The 25,866-nt window shown below is 43.5% G+C and overlaps 1 protein-coding gene across 1 annotated transcript in view; it reads right to left on the bottom strand.

The window, feature by feature from the left end:
• Positions 1–25,866, bottom strand: part of VPS11 (VPS11 core subunit of CORVET and HOPS complexes) — a 93,563-nt gene that overhangs the window by 52,531 nt on the left and 15,166 nt on the right. The window contains exons 4-7 of the mRNA XM_073602467.1: positions 15,357–15,520; positions 12,756–12,988; positions 12,375–12,582; positions 253–404 (exon numbers count right to left, since the gene is read on the bottom strand). Of these exons, the coding sequence (XP_073458568.1) occupies positions 253–404; positions 12,375–12,582; positions 12,756–12,988; positions 15,357–15,520 (757 nt within the window). The remainder of the gene's footprint in view (positions 1–252; positions 405–12,374; positions 12,583–12,755; positions 12,989–15,356; positions 15,521–25,866) is intronic.

Genomic DNA, 25,866 nt, shown 5'->3' with positions numbered 1-25,866 from the left:
AACAGGATTAACTATGAATATAAATACAGAAATTGTATTATAAAAAATTTGAACCGTACAAGCTACAGTATAAGATAAATTAATGACTGTTCTATAAGTACTTTTTTTTGTCATTTTTGGTGGGGACTGCCATTTATATTTAGTAACGTTAGCGCAGACTTTTTTTGCTTTACAAAAGTATGATTAAATCTGCCATGTATCCTAATCTGAAATGCATGTTTTGAATGGACTGACATTTCAAAATAGACGTACCGGATATATTGTTGGATAGCCCCATCATGATCTCCTTTATTATACAGATGATCTCCATATTGGCGAAAGATCTCAGATAATCCATCACTGTCCAAGTGCTGACTTTTTGCCAGAGAAATGGCCATTACATACAGGTTTTTCTTAAACAGCATCTGTGGGAGATACAATAAAAATTAAGAATAGAACAGATGTTTTTTCAACCTCATCCTTAACCCTTCCTTTAATCTTAAAACTTTGCAAATGCTCTCACGTCTCTATTTTCTCCTCTGTTCCCCCCCCCCTTTATAAACTGTACTTATTGGCGTATAGCACGCACTTTTTTCCCCTTAAAATCAGGGGAAAATTGCGGGTGCGTGTTATACGCCGATCCCCTGCGATCCCCCGCTGACTGTGAGCGGAGCGATCGCCGGCCGCCATATACATAGATAGCGGAGTTTGAAAATGTCGCCGCCGGCGCCGAGATACATAGCCGTGACTTGCGGCGGCTCTCGGCCACTTTCGGCTCCACTCGTAGTCCCGTCCGGGATGGGCGTGACTGTGAGCGGAGCGAGCGCCGCCCATATACAGATAGCCGAGGGTACTCGGCTAGCTCCACTCACAGTCACGACTAGTCCCGCCCTATGATGGACACAGGGACTGGGCGTGACTGTGAGCGGAGCTAGCCGAACCTAGCAGAGTACACTCGGCTATCTGTATATGGGCAGCGCTCGCTCCGCTCACACTCACGCCCATCCCGGGCGGGACTACGAGTGGAGCCGAAAATGGCCGAGAGCCACCGCAAGTCACGGCTATGTATCTCGGCGCCAGCGGCGCCATTTTCAAACTGCAGTGACACTGACAAGTCACTGCAGTTTAACTACAGCCTGGGCAAGGCTGCAAATGGACACAGGCAAAGTTGCAGATGGGCACTGACAAAGCTGCAAGGCTGCAAATGGACACTGATAAGGCTGCAAATGACACCAAGGCTGCAAATAACTGCAAGGCTGCAAATGACACTGGACAAGCATGCAGATGGACGCTGTGCAAGGCTGCATTGATGGGCATTTAAATGTAAGGTTTTTTCCTTAAAACTTTTTTTTCCTTAAAATTCCCTCCTAAACTTGGGGTGCGTGTTATACGCCGATAAATACGGTAATTTAAAAAAAAAGGTTTTTATAACAGCTTACCTGTAAAATCCTTTTCTTGGAGTACATCATGGAACACAGAGCCTTAAGAAATTACTTAATGGGTTATAGGCCACCTTCAGGTGATGGACACTGGTATACCCAATCCAGGAAGTTCACTCCCTGTATAACCCCTCCTTGTTCCAGGAGCACATCAGTTTTTGTAGCAAAGCAATATACTTAAATCACAAAAGAGGGGAGGGACCTCTGTGTCCCATGATGTACTCCATGAAAAGGATTTTACAGGTAAGCTGTTATAAAAATCCTAATTTTCTTTATCGTACATCATGGGACACAGAGCCTTAAGTAATTACTTAATGGGACGTCCCAATGCAATGCTACTTGAGGGGAGGGTGACAACCCGGAGGGTACCCCCAGACTTGAGGACCTATATTGCTGCCTGCAGTACACTGCGCCCGAAGCCGATATCCTCATACCTCCTTACATCCAGCTGATAAAATTTTGTGAAAGTTTGCACTGAAGACCAAGTTGCGGCCTTACAGATCTGAGCCATGGAGGCCTGGTGACGCACTGCCCAAGAAGCACTAACCGCCCTAGTAGAGTGCGCCATAACTTAAAAAGGGGGAATCTTACCCCTTAAATTATAAGTTTGAATTATAACTTGCCGAATGCACTTAGTGACAGTGGATTTCGACGCTGCCCGGCAATTCTTAGAACTCTCTGGCAGCGTAAATAAGACATCAGTCTTACGAATCTAAGCAGGTGTCTTTAAATAGATTTTCACTGCTCTCACCATCTCAAGACAATGTAGTGACTTTTCTTCCCTGGATCATGGTTTTGGAAAAAACAATGGCAGGACAATATCTTGGTTCATGTGAAATACTGAAACTACTTTTGGCAAAAAGTCTGGACGAGAGCGTAACACCACTCTGCCCTCATGAAAAATCAAATATGGCTCTTTACAAGAAAGAGGAGCCAATTCTGAAACCCTCCTTGCTGAGGATATAGCAACCAAAAAATACCAACTTCCTTGTCAGAAAGACTAGGGGAATATGTTGTATCGGTTCAAATGGCTGTTTTTGTAACAGACAAAACTAAGTTCAAGTCCCAAGGGTTCAAGAAAGGTTTGACTGGCGGATTAAGCCGCATCACCCCTTGCATAAAACCCCGGACTAAAGAATGTTTAGTAAGTGGTCTTTGAAATAAGACCAATAAAGCTGAGACCTGGCCTTTAAAAGTACTCAAGGCCAATTTCATTTCTATCCCTAATTGTAGAAAGGCAAGAATTCTGCCTATGATATATCTCCGAGGGTGCCAACCCTTGGATTCACACCAGGAAACATAAGCCCTCCAGACTCTATAATATATAGTTCTGGAAGCTGGCTTCCTTGCATTAATCAGGGTAGAGATAACTGACCCAGAAAGCCCACGTTTCTTCAGAATGTGGGTTTCAATAGCCAAGCCGTTACATTTAAGGAGACTGTAAGGTAGGATAGAATATCGGTCCCTGTGAGAGCAGATCTGGCCGTAGTGGGACCATGGGCCCTCCACTGCCATCTTTACGATTTCTGCATACCATGACCTTCTGGGCCATGCTGGTGCTACCAGAATTACCGGCTTTCTTTCCAGCTTGATCCTGCAAAGAAGTCGAGGCAGCAACTGAATAGGGGGAAATGCATAGATCAGTGAGAACTGATCCCAAGGGGTCACCAACGCATCCGTTCCAAATGCGAGTGGATCCCTTGTTCTGGCCGCAAAATTGACTAACTTTATGTTGAATATGGACGCTAGAAGATCTACGTCCGGAGTCCCCCATCTTTGGCAAACAGACCGAAAAATGTCAGGGTGAAGAGACCATTCCCCTGGGAATACCTGCTGGCGGCTCAAGTAGTCCGCCTGCCAATTCTCTACTCCCAGAATAAAGACTGCCGATAGGCACAGAACATTCCTTTCTGCCCAAGTTAGAATATGGTTCACCTCTCTCTGCGCTGAGAGACTCTTGGTGCCCCCTTGGTGATTGATATAGGCCACAGCTGTGGCATTGCTGGGTTGGATCCTGACAGGACAATCCCGTAACCTGAAAGTCCAGGCCTTTAGAGCCAGACGCACTGCCCGAATCTCTAGGATATTGATGTGCAAGGTTCTTTCGGCTCTTGACCACTGTCCCTGGACATTTGTCTTTTCTAGTACTGCTCCCCAGCCTGAAACGCTGACATCTGTCATTACCACTTTCCAGATAACTGGTCTGAAGGATTTTCCTTTCAGCAGATTCTGTGTTAGTAACCACCAACTGAGGCTTTTTGACACCCTTGGGGACAGCCGCATTGGCAAGTCTAAAGCTTGAATTGTTTTGTTCCAAGCAGAGAGGATACTGTTTTGCAACAGTCTTGAATGGAACTGGGCATAGGGAACCGCTTCGAATTAAGCCACCATGGTTCCTAGCAACCTCATGCAAAACCGAATGGAGGGATCACCTTTTAGCCTGACCATCCGCACCAGCTCTCTTATAGAGTTGATCTTTGCCTGAGGCAAGAACAGCTTTTCCTGGGCTGTGTCTATGATCAGACCCAAGTATTCCAGGCTTTTTAGCGGTATTATGGAAGATTTCTCTAGGTTGAGAATCCAATCCAAACTTTCCAGGTAACTGGTTGTAATGGGTACGCTTTTCTCCAAACGAGCCACCGACTGGTCTATTAGCAATAGATCATCTAGGTACGCTACCACTGTTATGCCCTGTAAATCAAAGGATAGGGAGTGGCGCTGTGTTAGGAGTGTAAATAAAAATTAACAAGAAATGAAAATGTGTGAATAACACTTTTATTCACACATTTTCATTTCTTGTTAATTTTTATTTACACTCCTAACACAGCACCACTCCCTATCCTTTGATTTATATTTCTTGGGGGACCACTTAGGTGTTCCCTTCCTATCTAGGGGGGCTGCAGGTGGGAGTCAGTCCACGAGCGCGGATCCGTTGATATATTTATTTACTGTTATGCCCTGTGCCCTTTACCTGGCTAGAGGTGGGGCCAGCACTTTTGTGAACACCCAGGGTGCTGTGGCTAGCCCGAAGGGCAGAGCTACAAACTGGAAATGCTGCTGTTCTAACTCGAATCGCAGAAACTTTTGGTGAGCGGGAAATATAGGAACATGCAGATATGCATGCCTGATGTCGATTGATGCCAGAAGTTCTCCTCCTAGAAGGGTAGAAACTACTGACCTGATCGTCTCTAGGTGAAAGGAGCGGATCTTCAGGAACTGATTTAGATTTTTCAGATCTAGAATGGGTCTCACATCTCCATTTGGTTTTGGTACCATAAAAAGATTTGAATAAAACCCCAAACCTTGCTCTTTTGTGGGGATCTGTATGATCACCCCTTGAGATATTAATCGCTCTAGTGCCTGAAACAGAGATGGTCTTTTCTCTGGATCTTTGGGAACACTTGACCTCAGGAAACGAGACGGTGGAAAGTCCCGAAAATCTAGCTTGTTCCCGAGCGTTACCGTGGAGATGACCCATCTGTCCTGAATTTCCACTTGCCAGGCTTCTGAAAACTGCAGAAGTCTTCCCCCCACCTTGGTGAGGGGTGTTGCCTCTTCATGATGAGGCTTTAGGATTCTGCTTTGCAGGTTTCCGACCCCAGGACTTCTTTTGAGCCTGGGTCTGACCCTGAGGTTTTCCTCTAGAGTCTGACAGCGGAGGCCGTCGCCACTGCCTAGAGGCAGAAGCCCCGTTTAAATGAAGGGCGTTTATACTTTCTTTTGACTGGCAAAAGAGTACATTTCCCACTAGAAATTGTTTGGCTATATTTGTCCAAATCTTCTCCAAATAGTCACTCCCCATGAAAAGGGAACCCAGTTAGGAGGTTTTTACATGGTGCTTCGGCTGACCAATTTTTTAACCACAGGATTCTACGCATCTTTACAAGCAGCGTAAGGCGAGACGTCTGGTGAATAGAATCTTTAATGGCATCTATGGCAAAGCAAAATGCTTTTGGTAGTTGAGCCAGTTCCCGGGCTTGTTGCGCAGGAACCTCTTTAAGGGCCTGTCTAAATTGGTCCTTTAGGGATTGACAGACGCCTATTGCAGCAACTGCAGGCTGAGTAACGGCACATGCCAAGGAAAAAGTAGATTTTAACAGGGATTCCGACTTCTTATCTGTTGGATCCTTAAGCATTTGTGCATTGTCTACAGGGCAAGTTAAGCTTTTATCCACACTGGAAATCGCAGCGTCAACTGCTGGTACTTTCCATCTCTTGGTGAATTTCTCCTCCATGGGATAGAGAACTGAAAATCTCTTAGGAAGGAGAAAATGCTTATCTGGGTGATCCCATTCAGCAAAAATAAGCTGTTCTAGTAATGCAAAGGCAGGGAGGGTTTTAAGGAACTCAAGGAAGAAACCGAGCTTCAGGAGACAATGTTAGGGGCATCATGAAAGTGGAACGAACCATCTCCATAAGAGTTTGTATCAGCTATTTTTTAGATTGTGAGGCTGAAAAAGGTTCATCTACCATTGTTTCCTCTGTAGAGGAATCATTGGTTTGTTTTCCTCCTGATCGCCTGAGGGTAACACCTCATCCGGTGCCCACTGTTCCCCTTGCAAAGGTTCTGAAGTGGGAGAGGGGGATCTAGCATGCTTCCTATTCATTTGAATGGAGGATGCGAATAAAGCCGCTAATCTTCCTTCCAGACCCTGCAGGGTGGAGGAAAGGACATCTTCAGTCACGTATACAGGGGCTGAGATGTGAGAAGCAGTTGCACCATCAATTTGTTCCACCTCACCCTGGCTTGCCATAATTGGTAATTCAGGCGAGGATGACAGCGTGAATATGTGACTGGAGACCCTAGCGCCTGGGGGTGAAACCTTTAGTACCTTTTTGGCCTTTGTGGTGTCTTTTTTTAGTAGGCATAGTCTTAAGCACAAAAACAGAGGCACTATACAATTGCACTTAATTGCTGAATATAGTCATGACAATAAAGCCGCTATAAATTTCAGCCTAGTGCTGGGAAAAAAAGTGTCCTTCCTGTATTAGGAATGCCAGTTTGCAACCCTCACGTGCCCCACAGCTCCTGTTTCCCTGCGTGCAGACTGCTTTGCTTCCTCCTCGTCAGCTGAGGAGAGACTGTCCCAGCTGTGGTTTTATTTGTTTTTGCCTGCCGTGCGTCCTCGTGGACGTTCCCGGCGCTGCGCTTAGTCCCTGTCCCCTCCAAAAAAATCCGCCCCTCTATTTCATTTAAAATGTTCCCGCGGCGACTTTTGGGTCAGGTCAACAAACAACAGCATCAACAGTAAAAATATTAGCAGTAGCAGAACAGCGGTACCTCCGTACCCCTGCAAAGGGGGGGGGGGTAATGTAAGGGGAGCACATTGCTGAAACCCTCAGTCCCTTCAGGGGGGAGAAAGAAAACGTTTTGTCAGATTTCTTTTAACCTGAGAAAAAATCCCCCTCCACCTGCTGCTGCGGCCACACAGAGACTGAGCTTTACAGTGAAGACAACAGATTAAGGTACGTGCATAGACTCCCTCTAGAGGAGAATTTAAGGCATGAAATTTTTTCCCTAATAGAAGAATACATAGGTGGACTTTTCAGTTCCTAAGTTTCTTCCCTTACTTTATCCCGCCGCAGGATTTGCTGAATTAACAGACAATCCAACCTTCACCCATCACAGCATGCTGCGTTTAGCAAACCTTCAAGGACTGGGTCCCTAGATATCGGGGTTCCAACTCCCTTGGACCTGTAAAAGCACCCCACCCACCAGGAAAGCTTTAGGTAACGTAGCAAGACCTAAGCCCTGGGTTCCTGGGGTCCAGCGCTACAAAGAGACGTTACAGGCAAAACCTCATGCTTCAGATACGAGGCCCCAGGTACCATCCACTTAGGTCTCAGTGGCACTTTGGATGGATCTGGTCTATGGAGGCTATTTAAATCCAGCATGGATCCCTCCTGGAGCTCCTCAGAGCACATCTTCACTCGTGACCAACACCTTAGACACTGGCGAAAAAACTGATGTGCTCCTGGAAGGAGGAGGGGTTATATAGGGAGTGAACTTCCTGGATTGGGTATACCAGTGTCCATCACCTGAAGGTGGCCTATAACCCATTAAGTAATTACTTAAGGCTCTGTGTCCCACGATTTACGATAAAGAAATGCCTTTATTCTGTCAGGTTATTTACTATTGTGAACACCTTTTTATGTTTTACTAAAAAATTTACTTTTTATCCCACTATTTCAAATCACACCTTTTGCCATTTATTGTCCTAGGGCAAAATTTTTTCCTGAGCATGATGAAGATATCCTGTATCTTCTCAAATTAGATCTTGCCATTCTGCATGGTGGTTTTACCAGACTGTAGACATATGCAAATACACTTGTTATTGCCACAATTACAGTGGAAAAAAAAGCTAATTTTTTACTTAAAGTGATTGCAAAGTCACTTAAAAAAAAAATAAAAAAGTACAAGAGGTTTATACTTACCTGCTTTTTGCAATGGTATTGCACACAGAAGCCGCTTACCTCCTTTTATGGAGTCCCACGCCAGCACTCTCAGCTATTCCTTTTCTGTGTGTGCCCCCGATAGCAAGCCGCTTGTTATGAGGGCACACATGCGGGCTCACTCCTTAGCCAGGCAGTGTGCGTTCATAGACACACAGCGCGACTTGGCCCCACCTCCAGCGCCTTCCTTACAGAATTTGATTGACAGGAGAAGGAGCCAATGGCTCCCATTGCTATCAGCAAAGCTTATAAGACCAGGAAGAGGAAAAAGAAGACTTGCAGTTGATAAAGGCAGTGCAAGGTTTTTTACCATAATGCAGAGAATAGACAACTTATTAGGGTCGCCGCTACTGCACGCTCATATAACCTTACCCACTCCTGTTTTTATGCAAGCAATAAGGAGCGGGCTTCCAAGATGAGGAGTTTTCAGGCAAGTCAAAATTCCCTCTCTAATTGTACAGTACAGGACTTCACAGACCATAGAAAATACAGAAAATTTGGAAACATGTTGGGTGGGAGGGGGAGGCAGATATCCCCTACAAGGGCCTGCAGGTCAGACTAAAATGGGACCTAATTCTGTGAACAGAAGCCATGGCTGTCAGATATACCCTAACAGTATAAATGACATTCAAGCAGGGTAGGGAAGTTTTCTTGGCATGTTCAGGAGCAGGACAGAGGGAATGGAGGATAATAACCTAATAGAGGTGGAAGAGAGAGACCAACTTGGAAACCTAGACCTCCAGAAAAGGTTGTCTAGGTTTCAAGGCCACCTTGTTCCTGGGCAAAACAAGAAAGGCTCTTTACAAGAGAGCTGCCAGCTGTGAAGCATGTATAATAGATGTAATGGCTACCAGGAGGGCAACTTTAAAGAAGAGGTCTGCCAAGAGGATCTCTCTAATCAGCTAAAAGGGGGGTCTCTGAAGTCCCAAGAGCACCAGGTTTAGATCCCAAACGACACAGAAAGCAAGATTGGGCAATCTATATGAGCAACTTCATGAAGAAAAGTCTTGATTAAGGATTGCAAAGAGGATTTTGAAAGAGAATGGATAAGGCAGAAACCTTTCCCTTAAAGGGTAACTCCACTTTTTATGAGGGGAAAAAAAATAAGTAATATAGCATTTGACACACAAGCCATATCGTAAGATAATGTTATTAAAAATTACATTTCCTTTTCAATCTGCAGCGCTGTAACTTTCTATAAAATACAATGCAATCTGCCAACCTGGAGGCGTTCTGTACAAAGATTGTGTATGGAATGCCCCTCAGAAATGTAATTTCCTGCTTGTGTGATTGGCTTACTCATTTTTCCAGAAGTCTGCACTAAGATACAAATCAGGTTTTGAGCATTCCCACATCCTCTGCAAGAAACATTTCTGTTTTGGTGAAATATTCCCAAAAAAGGTTAATCAAACCTAAAGGGATTCAGACCCTGTACATTGCAAGGATTTTAATGAACCTTGTTGCAGAGTCCTACCTTTTGTTATTCTGAGGAAATGGCTGTTTGTATGTGACCATGTGCAAAGTGAATGTGAGTGACTCTATAATTATCAATCAGCTGCTCAGCAGTAGGACTCTGCAACAAAGTTTGTTAAAATCCTTGCAATGTACAAAGATCACCTATTAGCTTGATGGCTTTCAGTTCCCAAAGGTTGATGGAAAGTCTTGACTCCTCTAGTTGTAACCTCCCCCACAGTAGTCTCCACCTTTCAGGACATGGGAAGGAATGACTCCAGGTCAGACTGAAAGGAGGATGGCGAGTTGAAATGTCCTGGAGTGAAACCTGGGTAAAAGGGAACTGCATGGAAGGCGGCTACCATTATGCCCAGGACAATCATGCAGAAGTGAACTGAAGGGTGCCTTTTGGATCCGAGGGTATGTGTGTGGGATCAAAAGGGGACAATCTTTTATGGAGGCTAAGGCTGTGTCCAAAAGTAGAACCAGGTATTATAGATGGTGTGTCTTTGGAAAGTTTATTAACCAGCTAAAGGTTTGATGGAACTGAATCATCCTTAAGACATTGGCAGAGAAGATTGTGGCTGAAGAGTCTTTCAGCCTAAGGTCATGCGAGTACCTTGTGACACAGATACCCTGGACCTGCAGGAGAGAAAGAAGCAGGGAAAGCACTTTTGTGAACACTTGTGGTGCAGAGGAGAGCATGAATGGTAGTGCTATAAATTGAAGCATTGGTCTCTTGCAGAAAGCGTTGATGTCAGGGGAAGATGGGGATGTAGATAGGCTTTTGTATGCCTACGGATGCACGGTTACCAGAAGAAATCTGTTTATAGATTTTAAGTCTAATTTTGGGACTGTAAATAGGTTTAAAAAAAACCTCAGAACCATTCCACTGGGGGGGGGGGGGGGACTGGTACAACCGGGCCTTGCGACTGATGTTTCTGCAAGGTAGCCAGTAATACTGCTTATTTTGAGCAGATGCTGGCAGATTGGAGGGTAGGAAGCAAGGAGAGGGCAGATATAAATTCTATTTTGTACCCCTTCAAAATGACAGATTGGACCCAGGGGTTAGGAGGTCTCCAATTCAGATTGTCCCACATGCCAACAAATTTCCCCTCCACTCCGCAGACTAGGGGCACCCCTTCATTGAGGCGAGGGTGTCTGAGCAGGCTTCGTGGATGTAGGGATTTCAGCCTTGCGATGAAAGAGTGAAGCTTCAGTTTTCAGGTTGATGTTTACATCTCCTGGAAAAACTACAAAGAGAGAAGATTTTTTTGACATCCTTTTTAACGCTAAGTGTCTGTAGACTACCCGATCATTGTTTCCATAAGAGGGGGTGACCTATTGGTGCGAGAAATTTTTTTTTTTTCTTTTAGCAGCTTCAGTCAGCTTAGAGAGAGAAGGTTTGCCACGACAGAAAGGATGCACAGTAGATGATGATTGTATCTTTGAGGGGGCACATGGATGAGATGCGCACAGTAAGGGATACAGAATGTAGAGTGAAGTGTGATTTTTGGATAGTGGGGGTCTGAAACATCTCCCATCAGTAGCTGCCTCAACATATTGCCAACTTGCCAAGGAAGCTCACTCTCAAAAGGACATACACAAAAGGCATTCAGTCTTCGTCAAACAGGGTGCATGCAGTGAACCTGTAAGGGAGCTTGAGCTATGGGGTTGGAGAGGTGTCAGAGTTGGACATTGCTCGAGAGCAAGAAAAACACTAGTAACTTAAAAAAACTGACATTTCCTCTGGGCCTGTAGTAGACTCATCACTGTCTGTACTGTGTGTTCATGCTTCCAAGCCAATCCTCCACTGCCAAAATTAGGGTATTTCCCTGCAGGGTGCTCACTGAATAGACATTAGGGGGGTTTGTTTGTCTGGTATGAAGGAGTTGTGGTATCCCAGACGCTAACCGAGTTCCAATGGCTGTTTCCTTGCAGAATTGGGCAGCTGGCGGTGTGGCAAACAATCAGCTTGCATTGTAGGCTAAATTGTGAAACAGCACAAATAGGGAAAAACACCAAGAGTGAAAGTCCCCTTACATCTGTCCCCGTGAACTGCTTACAAAGGTTTGAACCGCAAGCCGAGTGAAAACAAGGCTTGCACCGCACGCCGGCTTAGGAAGTATACGGCAACATTTCCACACCCATTTTGAACTGCTGGAATAGCTTGGTGCCAGCTCACGGGCACCAAAAAATGTGAGTGTATAGTCTCTTTTTTAAATCTATTTTAAATAAACAGCATTGACATACTGCGCAATGATTGCTGTTTGTTTTTTTATGACGATTTTTCTATGAGGATGGATATGTATGCCCATAGTATATTGGGGTCAGCAAGGATAGATGTTGCAGATAGTTATCCCTTCTAAATGAACCAAAGGTGCATTTATACCAGCATCTGGTGAGTGGCCAATCCATGTGGTGGTGGTGTTGTCACTGAAGTGGTGAACTTGTCACAAGGAATCACGGATCATTAATTTAAAAGCACAAGAATAATATATTCACTAAGGACAGTTTCCAATGAAACCCTTGTATAAATTGGCACATTGCACAATAATAATAATTGGATATTATAAGCTTGATATTTTGAATGTATATATTGATGTTATGCTGGAATATATTTAATGTTTGTTTGGTTGTTTTAGTATCACGGATAAGATGAAAGAATGATCACATATCATTGTATAATTTATATATTTACATACACACATTTTTTTATTTTTTTTGCTAATAATTTTGTTATACATATGAATTAAAAGAGTGGTGTATCTGACTTTAAGGTATTGGGGTAGTGCAGTCAACATTATCTTTATTTTTTTCACTCACTGGTGGATTTTTTTGATTACAGCAACCGATTTTTTAATTTTAATATTTTAATTATAAAACACAATATAGTTACTTTGCGCCGGTGACTCACACATGCTTATTTGTCCATGTAAGTGGAGTTACTCTTTAATTGTAAAAAAAAAAGATTTCATTTTGTAAACATGTAAAAAACCAATTTACCAAACCAATTTGTCTTCTACTGAAGTAAATTGAAAAGATGGTTACCTCTAGTTTAGTCTGTGTGTCCTTTTCATGGAAAGCATGCAGGAAGCCATCACCCGTCAGAACATAAAGAGAGCCCCATTCAGCCAAAACATCAACCACCTCAGTCAGTGTGCAGCTGTATGCAATAAGCTTGTTTCCCAAATCATAAATTGTCAATGTCTGTTTGTCAGGTGCATGGGTATCTCCTGAGCGTGCAGCAAAGTCTGATCTGCAAGTGAAGCACATGTGAGACAAAACAAAAGCAAAATACACAATAGCAACAATAACATACTGAGAAAGTACATGTTGAGATGAAAATAAACTTTATTAACAAAAAATAAATAAATAGTAAAAAAAGCCTTAGGTTGGCAGGAAGCAGAATAAATCATTTTAACTGCTGACCTCTCTCTTGTTACGATGATCAGATAGCCCCGATACCAATGCACAATCAATTTCTGTCCTTCAAAAGCAAAGCAGGGCCCTCTTTCATCTGGTTGGTATAAATATACACATTCATTACCAGCCACCACAAATTGCATGTCTTGAGATGGATCAGACAAGGCTGAGCAACGCAGCCCACAGCCATGAGAATCTAGTTCTGTGAATGGGTAATCCTTAGGTGTCAACTCATAAGCCTGAAAGAGTAGAAAAATTGGTAAAAAAAATTAGAATGATTCCATAAGAAAATAAGAAATATAGTAGAACTAAACCTCTCTCAAAATAGTTTTGTAGAGCACAGTGATCAAAACTATAGGTTTTCCCCTTTAATTTGTAGAACTTCATGTGGATGTGTGCACCCTTCAGCAGCAGCTGGACATCATAGTTTTACTGTGGTGACTACAGCAGAAGTGGGAGCCTGCCGAAAATGGTGACAACTGTGATGATGCACTGTCATTTTTCATGATTCAACATACCAGTGTGGCAGGGAGGTGTAGTCAATCACAATTACAGCATTTTCAAGAAGCTGGCAAAATGTACAAGTCGCCACACAGGCAAAATACAACCTGAAGCTGGCTATAGACATTAGACCATAACAAACATGCACAAATAGTCTGATGGCTGAATAGGACTCATGAGTGAAGAAATACACCTTTATAATGGGTCCAATTCATGTAATGTATTTATCCAGGGAAAGGATTGAGTTAAAAGTAATTGTAAAGACCTCACCGATGCTCCTGGCTCTTCCTATTCTTTATGTGCCCCCAATAGCAAGCCGCTTGCTATAGGGGCACACCTGCTGGCTAGCTCCAAAACCACACAGCTTTCATCTATAAACACAGATAGCACGGTTTGGTCCACCCCCCCATCACAGGATCTGACTGACAAAAACATATGAGAGTGGAGAGAAGCAAAAGAGTGGCTACAGACACGCAAACGCCTAGATTGGGTGAGGAAGGTATTAGGGAGGGCACGAGGGGGGATACTACTACTACCTAAACATTATTTACCTTAATGCAGAGAACGCATTAAGGTAAAAAAAAAAAATGTTAAGGGTTTAGAACCACTTTAATAACTTGAATTTCACTAGCTGAGAACAAATAATGCCAAGCTAGGGGAAGGTGGTTTCCATCCGAGCATGTCTGCACAGTGTGTAAGTAACCAAAAAAAAAAAAAAATAAGTTTGGGGAACCTTGTAAGATGGGAATAGCTTGTTTAAGTACCGCATCCTTGACTCCCCAGGCTCCCTGACCTTGTTGTCCCTGAATTGACAGTAAAAGGAATCAGGGAAGCATGTGCAAAGGAACAACAAGACGCTCACAGTATTAATAATGATGATGAAAACGCACTCCTCTGGCCACCAAAATCCATATTTCTGCCAAAATCCATATTTCTGCCAGATGGAGAAGACTATTTTCCATTAACAAAGTCAAGTAAAGAATTAAAGTACCCTTTAAAGCAGTAGGAAATTCTCCTTGAGAAAGTACAAAAAATGTGCCACCCTGCAGGTTTAAATCAAATGTACTAGTATGCACCCCATACTAATACATTATGAGAGACTTGCCTACAAAACGGAGCCCTCCAGTGCTGGGCTGTCACAGCTCCCCTCCATCCCCGGCAGCTTCCATGTTAACCCAGTCTTCTTCCCAGGTTTCATATATTTTGCCACTTGATTGGTCGGGCTGCAGTAAAATCATACCCGCACGAGAGTCACTTCATCACAACATGCAGAGCAAGCTGTAAATGCGGCCTAAGCTGCGCATGCACGACTTAGATTGCATTACCGCTGACAGGCAGGGGGGACATTTATGACAGGAGATATCTAGGGTCCACTCCCACTCTCTAGTAATTGGCTCAGCGTTGTCACGCAGGTTAAGGGAAAGATTCCATAGCCTTGTGTGACCTTCGACAAGCTGGTTTTGAGCTTAGCAGGGGCTGGCTTTCCCTGCTGGCTAAATGGAGTGGCAGGCTAACGTGGAACAATGAAGATATGTTAGTCCAGGTTCACACTGGTGCAATGCGGGGAAACCCTGCGATTCAGTGCTGGTACCCACATCGCACCTGAATCACACACTGGTTCACACTGAGATCTGCGAACCGCTGGGGGTGTCAATGTAAAGTTAATGACACCCCCAGATCACTTCGCAGATCGCAGTGAGAACTATTAAATGGTGCAGGAATCGGATCGCATGGGTGTTTACACCCATGCAATCCAATTCCAGCGCAGACCAAAAAAAGGGTCCTGCATGGCACCCGCGATCTACTGATCGTGGGTACAATGTTTTCCATGCTCCTATGAAAAAAAAAATAGTAAATGCACATTTTTTTTACCTGAAAAAAAATGTGCATTTCTTTTTTTAATTTTTTTTAAAGTGAACTTATTCTTTCATTAAAAAACATTTGAAACTAAATAAATCCGTAAACAAGTGATGGCATACAATCACTATTTTTTGAACACACAACTGAGCCAGATGATCTAACACGACCAAAATTATTATCATGCAAGTCAGATTACACTGGAGAGCAGCATTAATATTTTATATAAGTAAAAAAAAAATCCATTACCTTCACATTTTCTGTTGTTACAACAAATAGATGGGTCGTCTTGCCAGTTTGCCTGAAAGCCATGCCTGTAACAGGATAGCTCCCTTCCTGCAAAATTTGGATCTTACTGTGTCTGTCACGTGTTATGTCACCCTTGGTTAACACCACGCTCCCATCTGCAAAACCTGAAGCAAAAAAAAGGAGGAAGTGAACAAAAGAGAAAAAGCATTAAGAGCCCTATGCAGCATAAAAAACACGAGAGACAAATGAAGGGGGATTTGACTTATACAAAGGAAGGTAAAACAGGATTTTTTCGTACCATAAAATCAGTTTCTTGGAGTACATTAAGGGACACAGGGTCAAAAAAAGTCAGCGACAATTGGGTTATGTTGCTGCCTTCAGGAGGATTTGAACACTGACAACCAAAAAGTAATTGGCCAGCCAGGGACACACTTTTAAACCATGATGCTTCAGGTTTGTAGAAAAGCAGTATAAGGAGTAGACGCAAACACCAAGAAGTGGGACCTGTCTCTCTTAAATGGTGACCTAGACAGATGCCCCCTGAGAAGGCATCATTATCAGTACCTTCAGGGAAATCTTGTTCCTAAACTGCGATATTTTAAATCATTGTCATACTGACATTTCAACCCCTGTTTTTAAATGCAAACTGTTAGACAGGATAATTTGGTTGGTTGCAGGCTGGTTGGTAAGTTGAGGTGGGAATTTTCTTTGGTTTTGTTTGACATGCGTCTCCCTTCTATGTGCTCCTTGCTGTGAAGGCCAGTTATAGGTGGGGGGAGTGGCCATTTGTTTGTACTGTTGGAATACTGGTAAGGGGACGCGCTAGACATCTTTGCTGCCATTGTGCTATATGCTGGGTGTCCTGTGCACCTCTGTGCCTTTATTCACAATAGAAAACATGTGAAAAGGTTTCAACTGAGAAAATGTACCATTCTAAGAAAAAAAAAATAAGGCAATTTTGAAAAATTTATGGCAGCAACACGTTTTAAACCATCTTAGGCTTCATGTACACTTGAACTATACTTTGACCGCCAGCCGCGGGAAAATGCAAAATCGCACCATTTTACTGCGATTTAGCGCCCCACGGTCAAAACGTTCCTATTCTGAATGTGATTCTTCCACGTTCAGAAGAGGGAGATTAGGGGAGGTTGAACCTCCCCTAACCACAGCAGCTCCTAAACGATCCTAAAATGTGTACATGGATACATGGGCTTTTATAGAGTTGAGTTTAGGAGCTTTGGCAAAAAAAAAAAAAATTAAAGAAAAAAAAAAAAAAAAAAAAGCTCTTAAACTCTAGTGAACATGGAGCCTTAGCGAGAAAAGAGGCACTGGGCTTCAAGACAACCATGTCTTTATGTAAAATAAGAAATGGTTCCTTACAAGTCAAGTCAAAGTTGCTAACTGAGTCGCGTAGCTCAGCAGGTAGGACTATTTGAGCGACACATTGTAAAAAGGTCTTCATTAAGGAACAACAGGCAAGCGGTCTTCACGACAAGATCAAAAGAGCTGAGAACTGAACCTTAATGGAACTAAGGTCCAAATGTTTATCTAGACCAGACTAAAGAAAGGTCAAAATATTTTCTTGGATTAAACTTTCTTGTTCTGCATTAGGCAAAGATTGCTTTCCATGTGTGATGTAGACCTTGCGTGATGTGGACTTCCTAGCCTTTAATAGCATAGGAATTACTAAAGCTGGCCATACACAATTAGAAAACCATTCGAAAAAAAATGGTTGAGTTTCTAAAGATCTGTTGAGCCTGCATGCGATAGTGGCATTATTGTATTGATACACACGCACCGTCCACTTTATCAGGTACACCTGTTCAATTGCTTAGTAAGACATTGCATATCAGCCAATCACATGGCAGCAACTCAATGCATTTAGGCATCTAGACGTGATGAAGACGACTTGAAGTTCAAACCAAGCATCAGAATGGGGAAGAAAGGGGATTTAAAGTGGATGTAAACCCTCACATAAGCCCAGTGATGAGAACAGCCTCAGATGATACACAGAGATGAAACCAATCTCTCTACATATGTTTCACATGTATATCTGCTGTCTTTTGCTTTATATACAGTGAGGAAAAAAGTATTTGATCCCCTGCTGATTTTGTACCTTTGTCCACTGATAAAGAAATGATCAGTCTATAAGTCTATAATTTTAAAAGGTAGGTTTATTTTAACAGTGAGAGACAGAACAACAACAAAAAATTCAGAAAAGGACATTTCAAAAATGTTATACAGTGATACCTCGGTTTGCGAGTAACGCTTTATACGAGCTATATTTTTTTTTTAAATTCTGGACTTGATTTGCGAGCGCTGTCTTGCAAGATGAGAAGGGCTCAAGCCGCTAGTGTATATATTACCGTATGTGGCCAGAGGTCCGGGGCGCTGGTGGTTCCCAGCACTTCCTGGAGATCTCGGAGACACTTCCAAGCTGGGTGGGGCCAGTGTAAAGTGCGCCAAAGCGCCCGAAAGTGACAACAGTTCCTGAGTGTCTCCAAGTTCTCCAGGAAGCGCTGGGAGCCACCAGCACGCCCGCACCTCTGGCCATATACAGTAGTGCATACACCAGAGTCCCCGCACCTCTGGCCATATACAGTAGTGCATACACCAGAGTCCCCGCAACTCTGGCTACATACAGTACTGCATACACCAGCAGTGGTTGTGGAACAAAATCACCTGAGTTTCCATTATTTCTTATGGGGAAACACGCTGTGATATACGAGTGCTTTGGATTACAAGCATGCTTCTGGAACGAATTATGCTCGTAATCCAAGCTATTACTGTAAATTGATTTGCATTTTAAATGAGTGAAATAAGTATTTGACCCCTTCGCAAAACATGAATTAGTACTTGGTGGCAAAACCCTTGTTGGCAATCACAAAGGTCAGGCGTTTCTTGTAGTTGTAAAAAGGGGAAAAAAACTGCGCTCAAGTGTACATAGCAGTCCTATTGAAATTAGGTGATATTAATCACAAATAAGTAAAAAGTCCCAAAAACAAAAGCAGCAGCACACAGCAAAGGATGCACGTAGTAGATGGAAGAGAAAAGCTGCGCTATATATAAAAAATGCAGATCAGCGGTGCGTTGTGTTTCCGGATCACTGAAGTACAGTTCAAAACATATGACACCCAAGTGAGCTAATCCTTAACCGTGCCACCACCTAATAAAAAACTCGCTTAGCAGATAGTAAATAAGAGGGAGCGGATGGCTAAAACCCAGCCAAGGCCTTTAATACACCGACAGAAGCGTCCGGACAGGGGCAGTCACTGGTTGGATCTGTGCTCCAATTTCTTCCACAGCGTGGGTGACCCATAGACCTCAGTAATTGGCAGGGTATTCAGAGTATGAAAGAAAGGCAACCATAGCGTAATCTCGCTTTCACAAGGTTTAATATATAAAAAAAAAAAAGAATTGCACTTACATCCAATTGCAGAGTAATCGCGTTAAAAACAGAGCCGGCCAGCTACAATAGAAATACCCGTCCTCGTAGGACAACAGCTTAGTGACGTATCCTCCTCCAGACGCGTTTCGTCACAGGTTGACGTTGTCAATGGGAATCCCATCATCCCAATATGCAGTTTAGTACATCCAAAAACCCAAAGATGCAGGTGGCTTGGCACTCCCTAATCTATGGCTATAGTATGTTGCGGCCCAGTTGCAACACCTTGTGGGTACCTTTCACTCTACCTTAACTACACCCTCCAGCACCCCACCATCAGCTACTGTACTATTATTTAAAAATTTACTGGAGCAAATTCTGTTCCAGAAGGTGTGGAGGCTGGGATTTTTAACAAACCCCATAAACAGTACCCCACATATAAATTTAAAATACACAAAATTTGTAATAAAACCCGACAGTTGCAGAAGGTGGAGAGGTTTACTTCGTACAGCCCGATATGGGGTAACCAAACATATGATGAGTTGGCTAAACTGGAGCAGGGTGCTAGATGGAAAGCATATGATGTGACCCATTTAGCTTAAACCTTTAAACGGGGACCCGGTTACCCTTTTCAGCTTTACAGGGGAAATTTTCCCTCTGTCCCTATTATGCTGTTACAACACGTAGTTGGAGGCCAGGGCAGAGACACACAGTGGGCCTTGTCACCGACTCCGGTTTTCCATCTGATTTCCTCAGTCTTCGATTCTAAGGGCCTAATATCTCAACGCTACAGTATGCTGCTGAATGACTTTGTTGATGCGCACCCTAATGGGATGAGACAAAGTTGGGAGAGAGATGTAGGTCCATTGTCAGGGGAACAGTGGAAAGAGGTTCTGCAAGCTGTGGTGATAAGCTCCATGATTTCCCAACTTTATATAATACTGAGCGCACACTTCACTTCAGTTAAACTCCACATTATGGGAATGACTGCAGAACCTCAGTGTTATAGGTGACTTTATTCACCTCCTCTGGAGGTGCCCAAAGCTCCACCGGTACTGGACAGAGGTTCTGGGTACCTTCAATAGGGTATTCCAAACTAAGATACCCCTGGACCCAAAATACTGCTTGCTGAACAGTCTTAATGACCTTATACTGGAAGAACACACGGGTGGCTTTCACTCATGCTCTCTTTCAAGCCTGTAGAGTTCTGCTGTTACAATGGAAAACACCTGGCTCCCCTTCCCATCTGCAGTGGATGGCTAATATGGGAAATGACACTTATCTTTGAAAAATATGTTTACCAACAAAGAGGTTGCCTGGGTAAGTTTGAGAGGTTATGGGCACCTTGGCTAGACACCCCTGGATTGAGCCCCTGAGAGTTGGTGCAACTGCAGGTGATGCAGGGTCTGGCTAGACTTGAATAAGTATAATGGGTGGCAGACAAGACACTGGTGCAACGTTGAAAGATATGGCAGATCAAAATGGGTAGCGCGATATATTAGTAACATATGCATATATGGTATGTATGGATATTTTAAATTGAACAAAAAGTACCAAAATGCTGTAACGTAACCTGTGCATTGTTTATCACAATAGTTCTGGATATGCTGCTGTGAAATGTAGATTGTTGCTGCCGAACTATAAATGGCTCTGTTAAATTGAATAAAAACCCAATTAAAAAAAAAAGAAGAAATCTTATTGTTGTAGGGAGGTAAAAATAAAAAAACTAAAATAATACGGTTGCATAAGTGTGCACACCCTTAAACTAAAAGTTTGTTGAAGCACCTTTTGATTTTATTACAGCACTCAGTCTTTTTGGGTATGAGTCTGTCAGCATGGCACATCTTGACTTGGCAATATTTGCCCACTCTTTTTTGCAAAAACACTCCAAATCTGTCTGATTGCGAGGGCATCTCCTGTGCACAGCCCTCTTCAGATCACCCCACAGATTTTTAAATGGGATTCAGGTCTGGGATCTGGCTGAGCCATTCCAAAACTTTAATCTTCTTCTGGTGAAGCTATTCCTTTGTTGATTTGGATGTATGCTTTGGGTCGTTGTCATGCTGAAAGATGAAGTTCCTCTTTATGTTCAGCTTTCTAGCAGAAGCCTGAAGGTTTTGTGCCAATATTGACTGGTATTTGAAATTGTTCATAATTCCCTCTACCTTGACTAAGGCCCCTGTTCCAGCTGAAGAAACACAGCCCCAAAGCATGATGCTGCCACCACCATGCTTCACTGTGGGCATGGTGTTCTTTTGGTGATGCTCAGTGTTGTTTTTGCGCCAAACATATCTTTTGGAATTATGGCCAAAAAGTTCAACCTTGGTTTCATCAGACCAGAACACATTTTCCCGCATGCTTTTGGGAGACTTCAGATGTATTTTTGCAAAACTGAGTCGGGCTTGGATGTTTTTCTTCGTGAGAAAAGGCTTCCACCTTGCCACTCTACCCCATAGCCCAGACATATGAAAAATATGGGAGATTGTTGTCACATGTACCACACAGCCAGTACTTGCCAGATATTCCTGCAACTCCTTTAATGTTGCTGTAGGCCTCTTGGCAGCCTCCCTGACCAGTTTTCTTCTCGTCTTTTCATCAATTTTGGAGGGACAACCAGTTCTTGGTAATGTCACATATTTTCTCTACTTGATGATGATTGTCTTCACTGTGTTCCATGGTATATCTAATGCCTTGGAAATTCTTTTGTACCCTTCTCCTGACTGATACCTTTTAACAATGAGATCCCTCTGATGCTTTGGAAGTTCTCTGCAGACCATGGCTTTTGCTGTAGGATGCGCCTAAGAAAATGTCAGGAAAGACCTACTAGAACAGCTGAACTTTCATTTAGGGTTAATCAGAGGCACTTTAAATGATGACAGGTGTGTACTGACTCCTATTTAACATGAGTTTGAATGTGATTGCTTAATTCTGAACACAGCTACTTTCCAGGTTATAAGAGGGTGTACAGTACACACTTCTGCAACCACATTATTTTAGTTTTTTATTTTTACTTCCTCCCCCCTAAAAGATTTCAGTTTGTTTTTCAATTGAGTTGTACAGTTTATAGGTCACATTAAAAAGTGGAAAAAAGTTCTGAAATTATTTATCTTTGTCTCTTTTTTTACATCACAGAAACCTGACATTTTAACAGGGGTGTGTAGACTTTTTATATCCACTGTATGTGCCCAGCTCAAATAAACGTGGCATGGTTCTTGTTGGCAGACGGGCAAGTCTGAGTATTTCAGAAACTGCTGATCTGCTGGGATTTTCATGCACAACCATCTCTAGGGTTTACAGAGAATGGCTTGAAAAAAAAGAAAAATATCCAGTGAGCGGAAGTTGTGTGGACGAAAATGCCTTGTTGATGTCAGAGGAGAACAGGCAGACTGGTTCGAGATGATAGAAAATAACGACTCGTTACAACCAAGGTATGCAGAATACCATCTCTGAATGTACAACACATCAAACCTTAAAGCAGATGGGCTACAGCAGCAGAAGACCATACTGGATGCCACTCCTGTCAGCTAAGAGCTGGAAACTGAGGATACAATTTGCACAGGCTCACTAAAATTCAACAATAGAAGATTGGAAAAACTTTGCCTGATCTGATGAGTCTCAATTTCAGCTACAACATTCAGATGGAGGGTCAAAATTTGGGGCAAACAACATGAAAGCATGGATCCATCCTGCCTTGTATCAACGGTTCAGGCTGGTGGTGGTGTAATGGTGTGGGGGATATTTTCTTGGCACAATTTGGGCCCCTTAGTAGCAATTGAGCATCATTTAAACGCCACGGCCTACCTCAGTATTGTTGCTGACCATGTCCATCCCTTTATGACTACAGTGTACCCATCTTCTGATGGCTACTTCCAGCAGGATAATGCACCATGTCACAAAGCTCAAATCATCTCACCACTGGTTTTTTGAACATGACAATTTGCTCACTGTACTCCAATGGCCTCCACAGTCACCAGATCTCAGTGCAATAGAGCACCTTTGGGATGTGTCGGAATGGGAGATTCACATCATGGATGTGCAGCCGACAAATCTGCAGCAACTGCGTGATGCTATCATGTCAATATGGACCAAAACCTTTTTAAATCTACACTAAGAAGAATTAATCTAAGAAAAGGATTGGCTGCACACCAAAAAGTATCAAAGTCCTTTTTATTACATCTTTCCGCAAAAGTGCAAAACACCACAGGATGGTAGCAGGTCAGGTTGACAAGTTTCACACAGTTACATCATGCTTACTTATGAGTTATGTGTAAGCACAATGTAACTGCGTGAAACGTGTCAACCTGACCTGCTACCATCCTGTGGTGTTTGTTTTGCACTTTTGTGGAAAGATACAATAAAAAGGACTTTGATACTTCGGTGTGCAGCCAATGCTTTTCTCATATGTATCGTCACGGTAGGCGAGTCAAGGCATGCACCCATAGGAGGAGTCCTCATCATTGACTCTCATCTCACCTGGGAGTAGTGTATCTCTTGTTTCCATTGCCTATGAAGAATTAAGGCAGTTCTGAATGCAAAGGGGGGGGGGGGGGGGGGGGGGGGGGTCCAACCCGGTACTAGCAAGGAGTACCTAATAAAGTGGCCGGTGAGTATATGTTACCTAATTATCGACATATTATCAATCAACATAAACGGTAAATTCTTCTGTTTTCAATCGATTCCACTACGAATGTTTAGAAAAATCAATCATTTAGGCTAAAAAAAATTCCGTTTTTTTTTTTTTTTTACCATAAAACTTTGCATGTCGATAATTGAAAATAGCCCACTAACACAGCCCTCAAAATGTTCACTCGCCCGCTTGCATTTGGCGAGTGAATATTAATTTAGGCCGTTTATTCCGGCTCGGGCGGGTGGTTGATCTGCTTGGCTCGGCTTGGGCGTGGAGCGTGTCCGCTCGGCTCAGACAAGCTACACAAGCCGCCTCCCCCAGTCATCTCTATGGAGGGCTCCGTGTGCCGCTCTGCATGCTGGGAAGTTTAGTTTCCATCGCAGTCCCGCGGATTCTCACCGACATGGCAGACAGGAGGCGACGAAGGAGACGTGCGTCCCAGGACAGTGAGGACGAGGAAGAAAAGTCCAGCAGTGAAAGGACGGGCTTCAGGGAATAGCCTATCCGGAAAGAAGTGAGAACTGAGAGGTCGGGGAGACAGTCAGGAGACAAGTCCGTGTGTGTAAGTGTGCATAGGCTGGCAGTGTACAGGGATGCTGGGCGCAGGCTGTCCATTTACTGACTCACACCCCTACCTACCTTATTCAGCTAAGTGGAGCACAGTGCAGCCACCCACAGCAGCCTATCCTAACTCAGCTCACTGAAACCACATACCAATGTAAGGCAGGCTCTGATTGGTTACTAGGGATACTGCACTGAGTATTCATGTTCTTGTCTCTAAGGTGTGAGGATGTACAGACAGTTGGGCCTAGTTACTCAGTGCAGTAGGCATAGCAACTGTACTGGCTTCTGATTGGTTGTTATTCGACCCCATTTACACCTAGCGTTTTACACGCAACACGCATTGCAGCCCATTAATTTAAATGGGGATACCCTACACAAGGCAGAGTAGCCTTTGCCACATCAGTTTTGGGTGTTTTTCTTTTTTTACACCACTCATTTCACAATGTTTGCACATTTTTGCATGCAGAAAAATGCATGTGAGCTTGCGGTGTTTGGGATTCCATTACCAATTAATGGCGCAGCAAATGTGATGTGGTTTTCGCATGTTTTATAAATGCATGCAGAACTACACAATTACAAAACGCACAGGTGTGAGTGGAGCCTTAGTGATGGGTTCAGTGCGAACCCAGAAATAAGGGGTCACTCCCGCCCAGTCACCTAGTGTAGCACATCGCTCAACCCTGCAGTCTGTACGTAGCGCATATTTATTTAACAAGGCAGTAATGATATGTACAGTGTCTATAGCAGCCAATCATATTTTATCTTTATTTTTTTTATCACAGTCAGATCAATGAAATATGCTTTATGTTAATATTGTTGTTTTTAATATTTATTTTTGAACCTTAATTCTGCATAAACATTTAATTCTGCAAACATTTAACAGTGTAATTTCATGAGATAATTTAAGAGGGCATAATTAGGGGCGGGGCAGGGTAGGGGGTAGGGTAGAGCAACTGGTGGCAAGTAACTCTTAGACCCCTTTCACACTGGGGCATTTTTCAGGCGCTTTAGCATTAAAAAAAGCACCCGTAAAGCGCCTGAAAGAAGCCTCATCTACAATCCCAATGTGAAAGCCCGAGTGCTTTCACACTGGGGCGCTGCACTGACAGGGCGTCAAAAAAAGTCCTGCAAGCAGCTTCTTTGCAGCGCTTTCATGTTTTTGCCACAGGGCTGGATGCGCTGATGGCCCGAGCCCTTTCACACTGCCAGTGCCCGAAAAACGCCCCAGTGTGAAAGGGGTCTCAAGCGGCGCTTTACCAGCGTTTTTCGGGCGCTGGCAGTGTGAAAGTGCTCGGGCTTTCACATTGGGATTGCAGATGAGGCTTCTTTCAGGCGCTTTACAGGCGCTTTTTTTAATGCTAAAGCGCCTGAAAAACGCCCCAGTGTGAAAGGGGTCTTAAGACCTGGCTAGTAGCTCAGGACTTGAAATTTTGAGCCCTGCACTAACATTTAGAAAGTCAAACGATCAAGCATATCATTCGCTTTTTTTCTTACGCTTTTCTAACGGTCTATGGCCAGTATTAATCAGAAAAGCCAATATCTCTTAAGACCTGGGCTTCAACAGCTATGCCATCATAGCCAGAACCACGAAGCAGGGTGTAAACTGGTCCCTGAGAAAGAAGATCCAGGTGGTCAAAAGAGCTAATAGGGGAGTCTGCCGGGTGGGAGTCTGGTGAGGTTGGAGTACGACAACCTCCGGAGACAACTCCCTCTACCTCAATGCAGTGGAGAAGACAAGAATAGAGTTTTAGAGGAGAAAAGGCGTACTTTAGGTTATACTGATTCCACAGAGCCACCAAAGCATCTACTGCCACTGCCAGAGGATCTTTGCTGTTGGATGCCAACTTACTCAGTTCGTTGTCAAATCTGCAGGCCAAGAGGTCCGCATCTGGTATCCTCCACCTGAGACAGAGGTCCTGAAGCACCTCTGTGAA

Source organism: Aquarana catesbeiana, linkage group LG10 (genome assembly GCF_042186555.1).
Source record: "Aquarana catesbeiana isolate 2022-GZ linkage group LG10, ASM4218655v1, whole genome shotgun sequence".
Lineage (NCBI taxonomy): Eukaryota > Metazoa > Chordata > Amphibia > Anura > Ranidae > Aquarana > Aquarana catesbeiana.
This window is presented reverse-complemented; position numbering and strand designations above follow the sequence as displayed.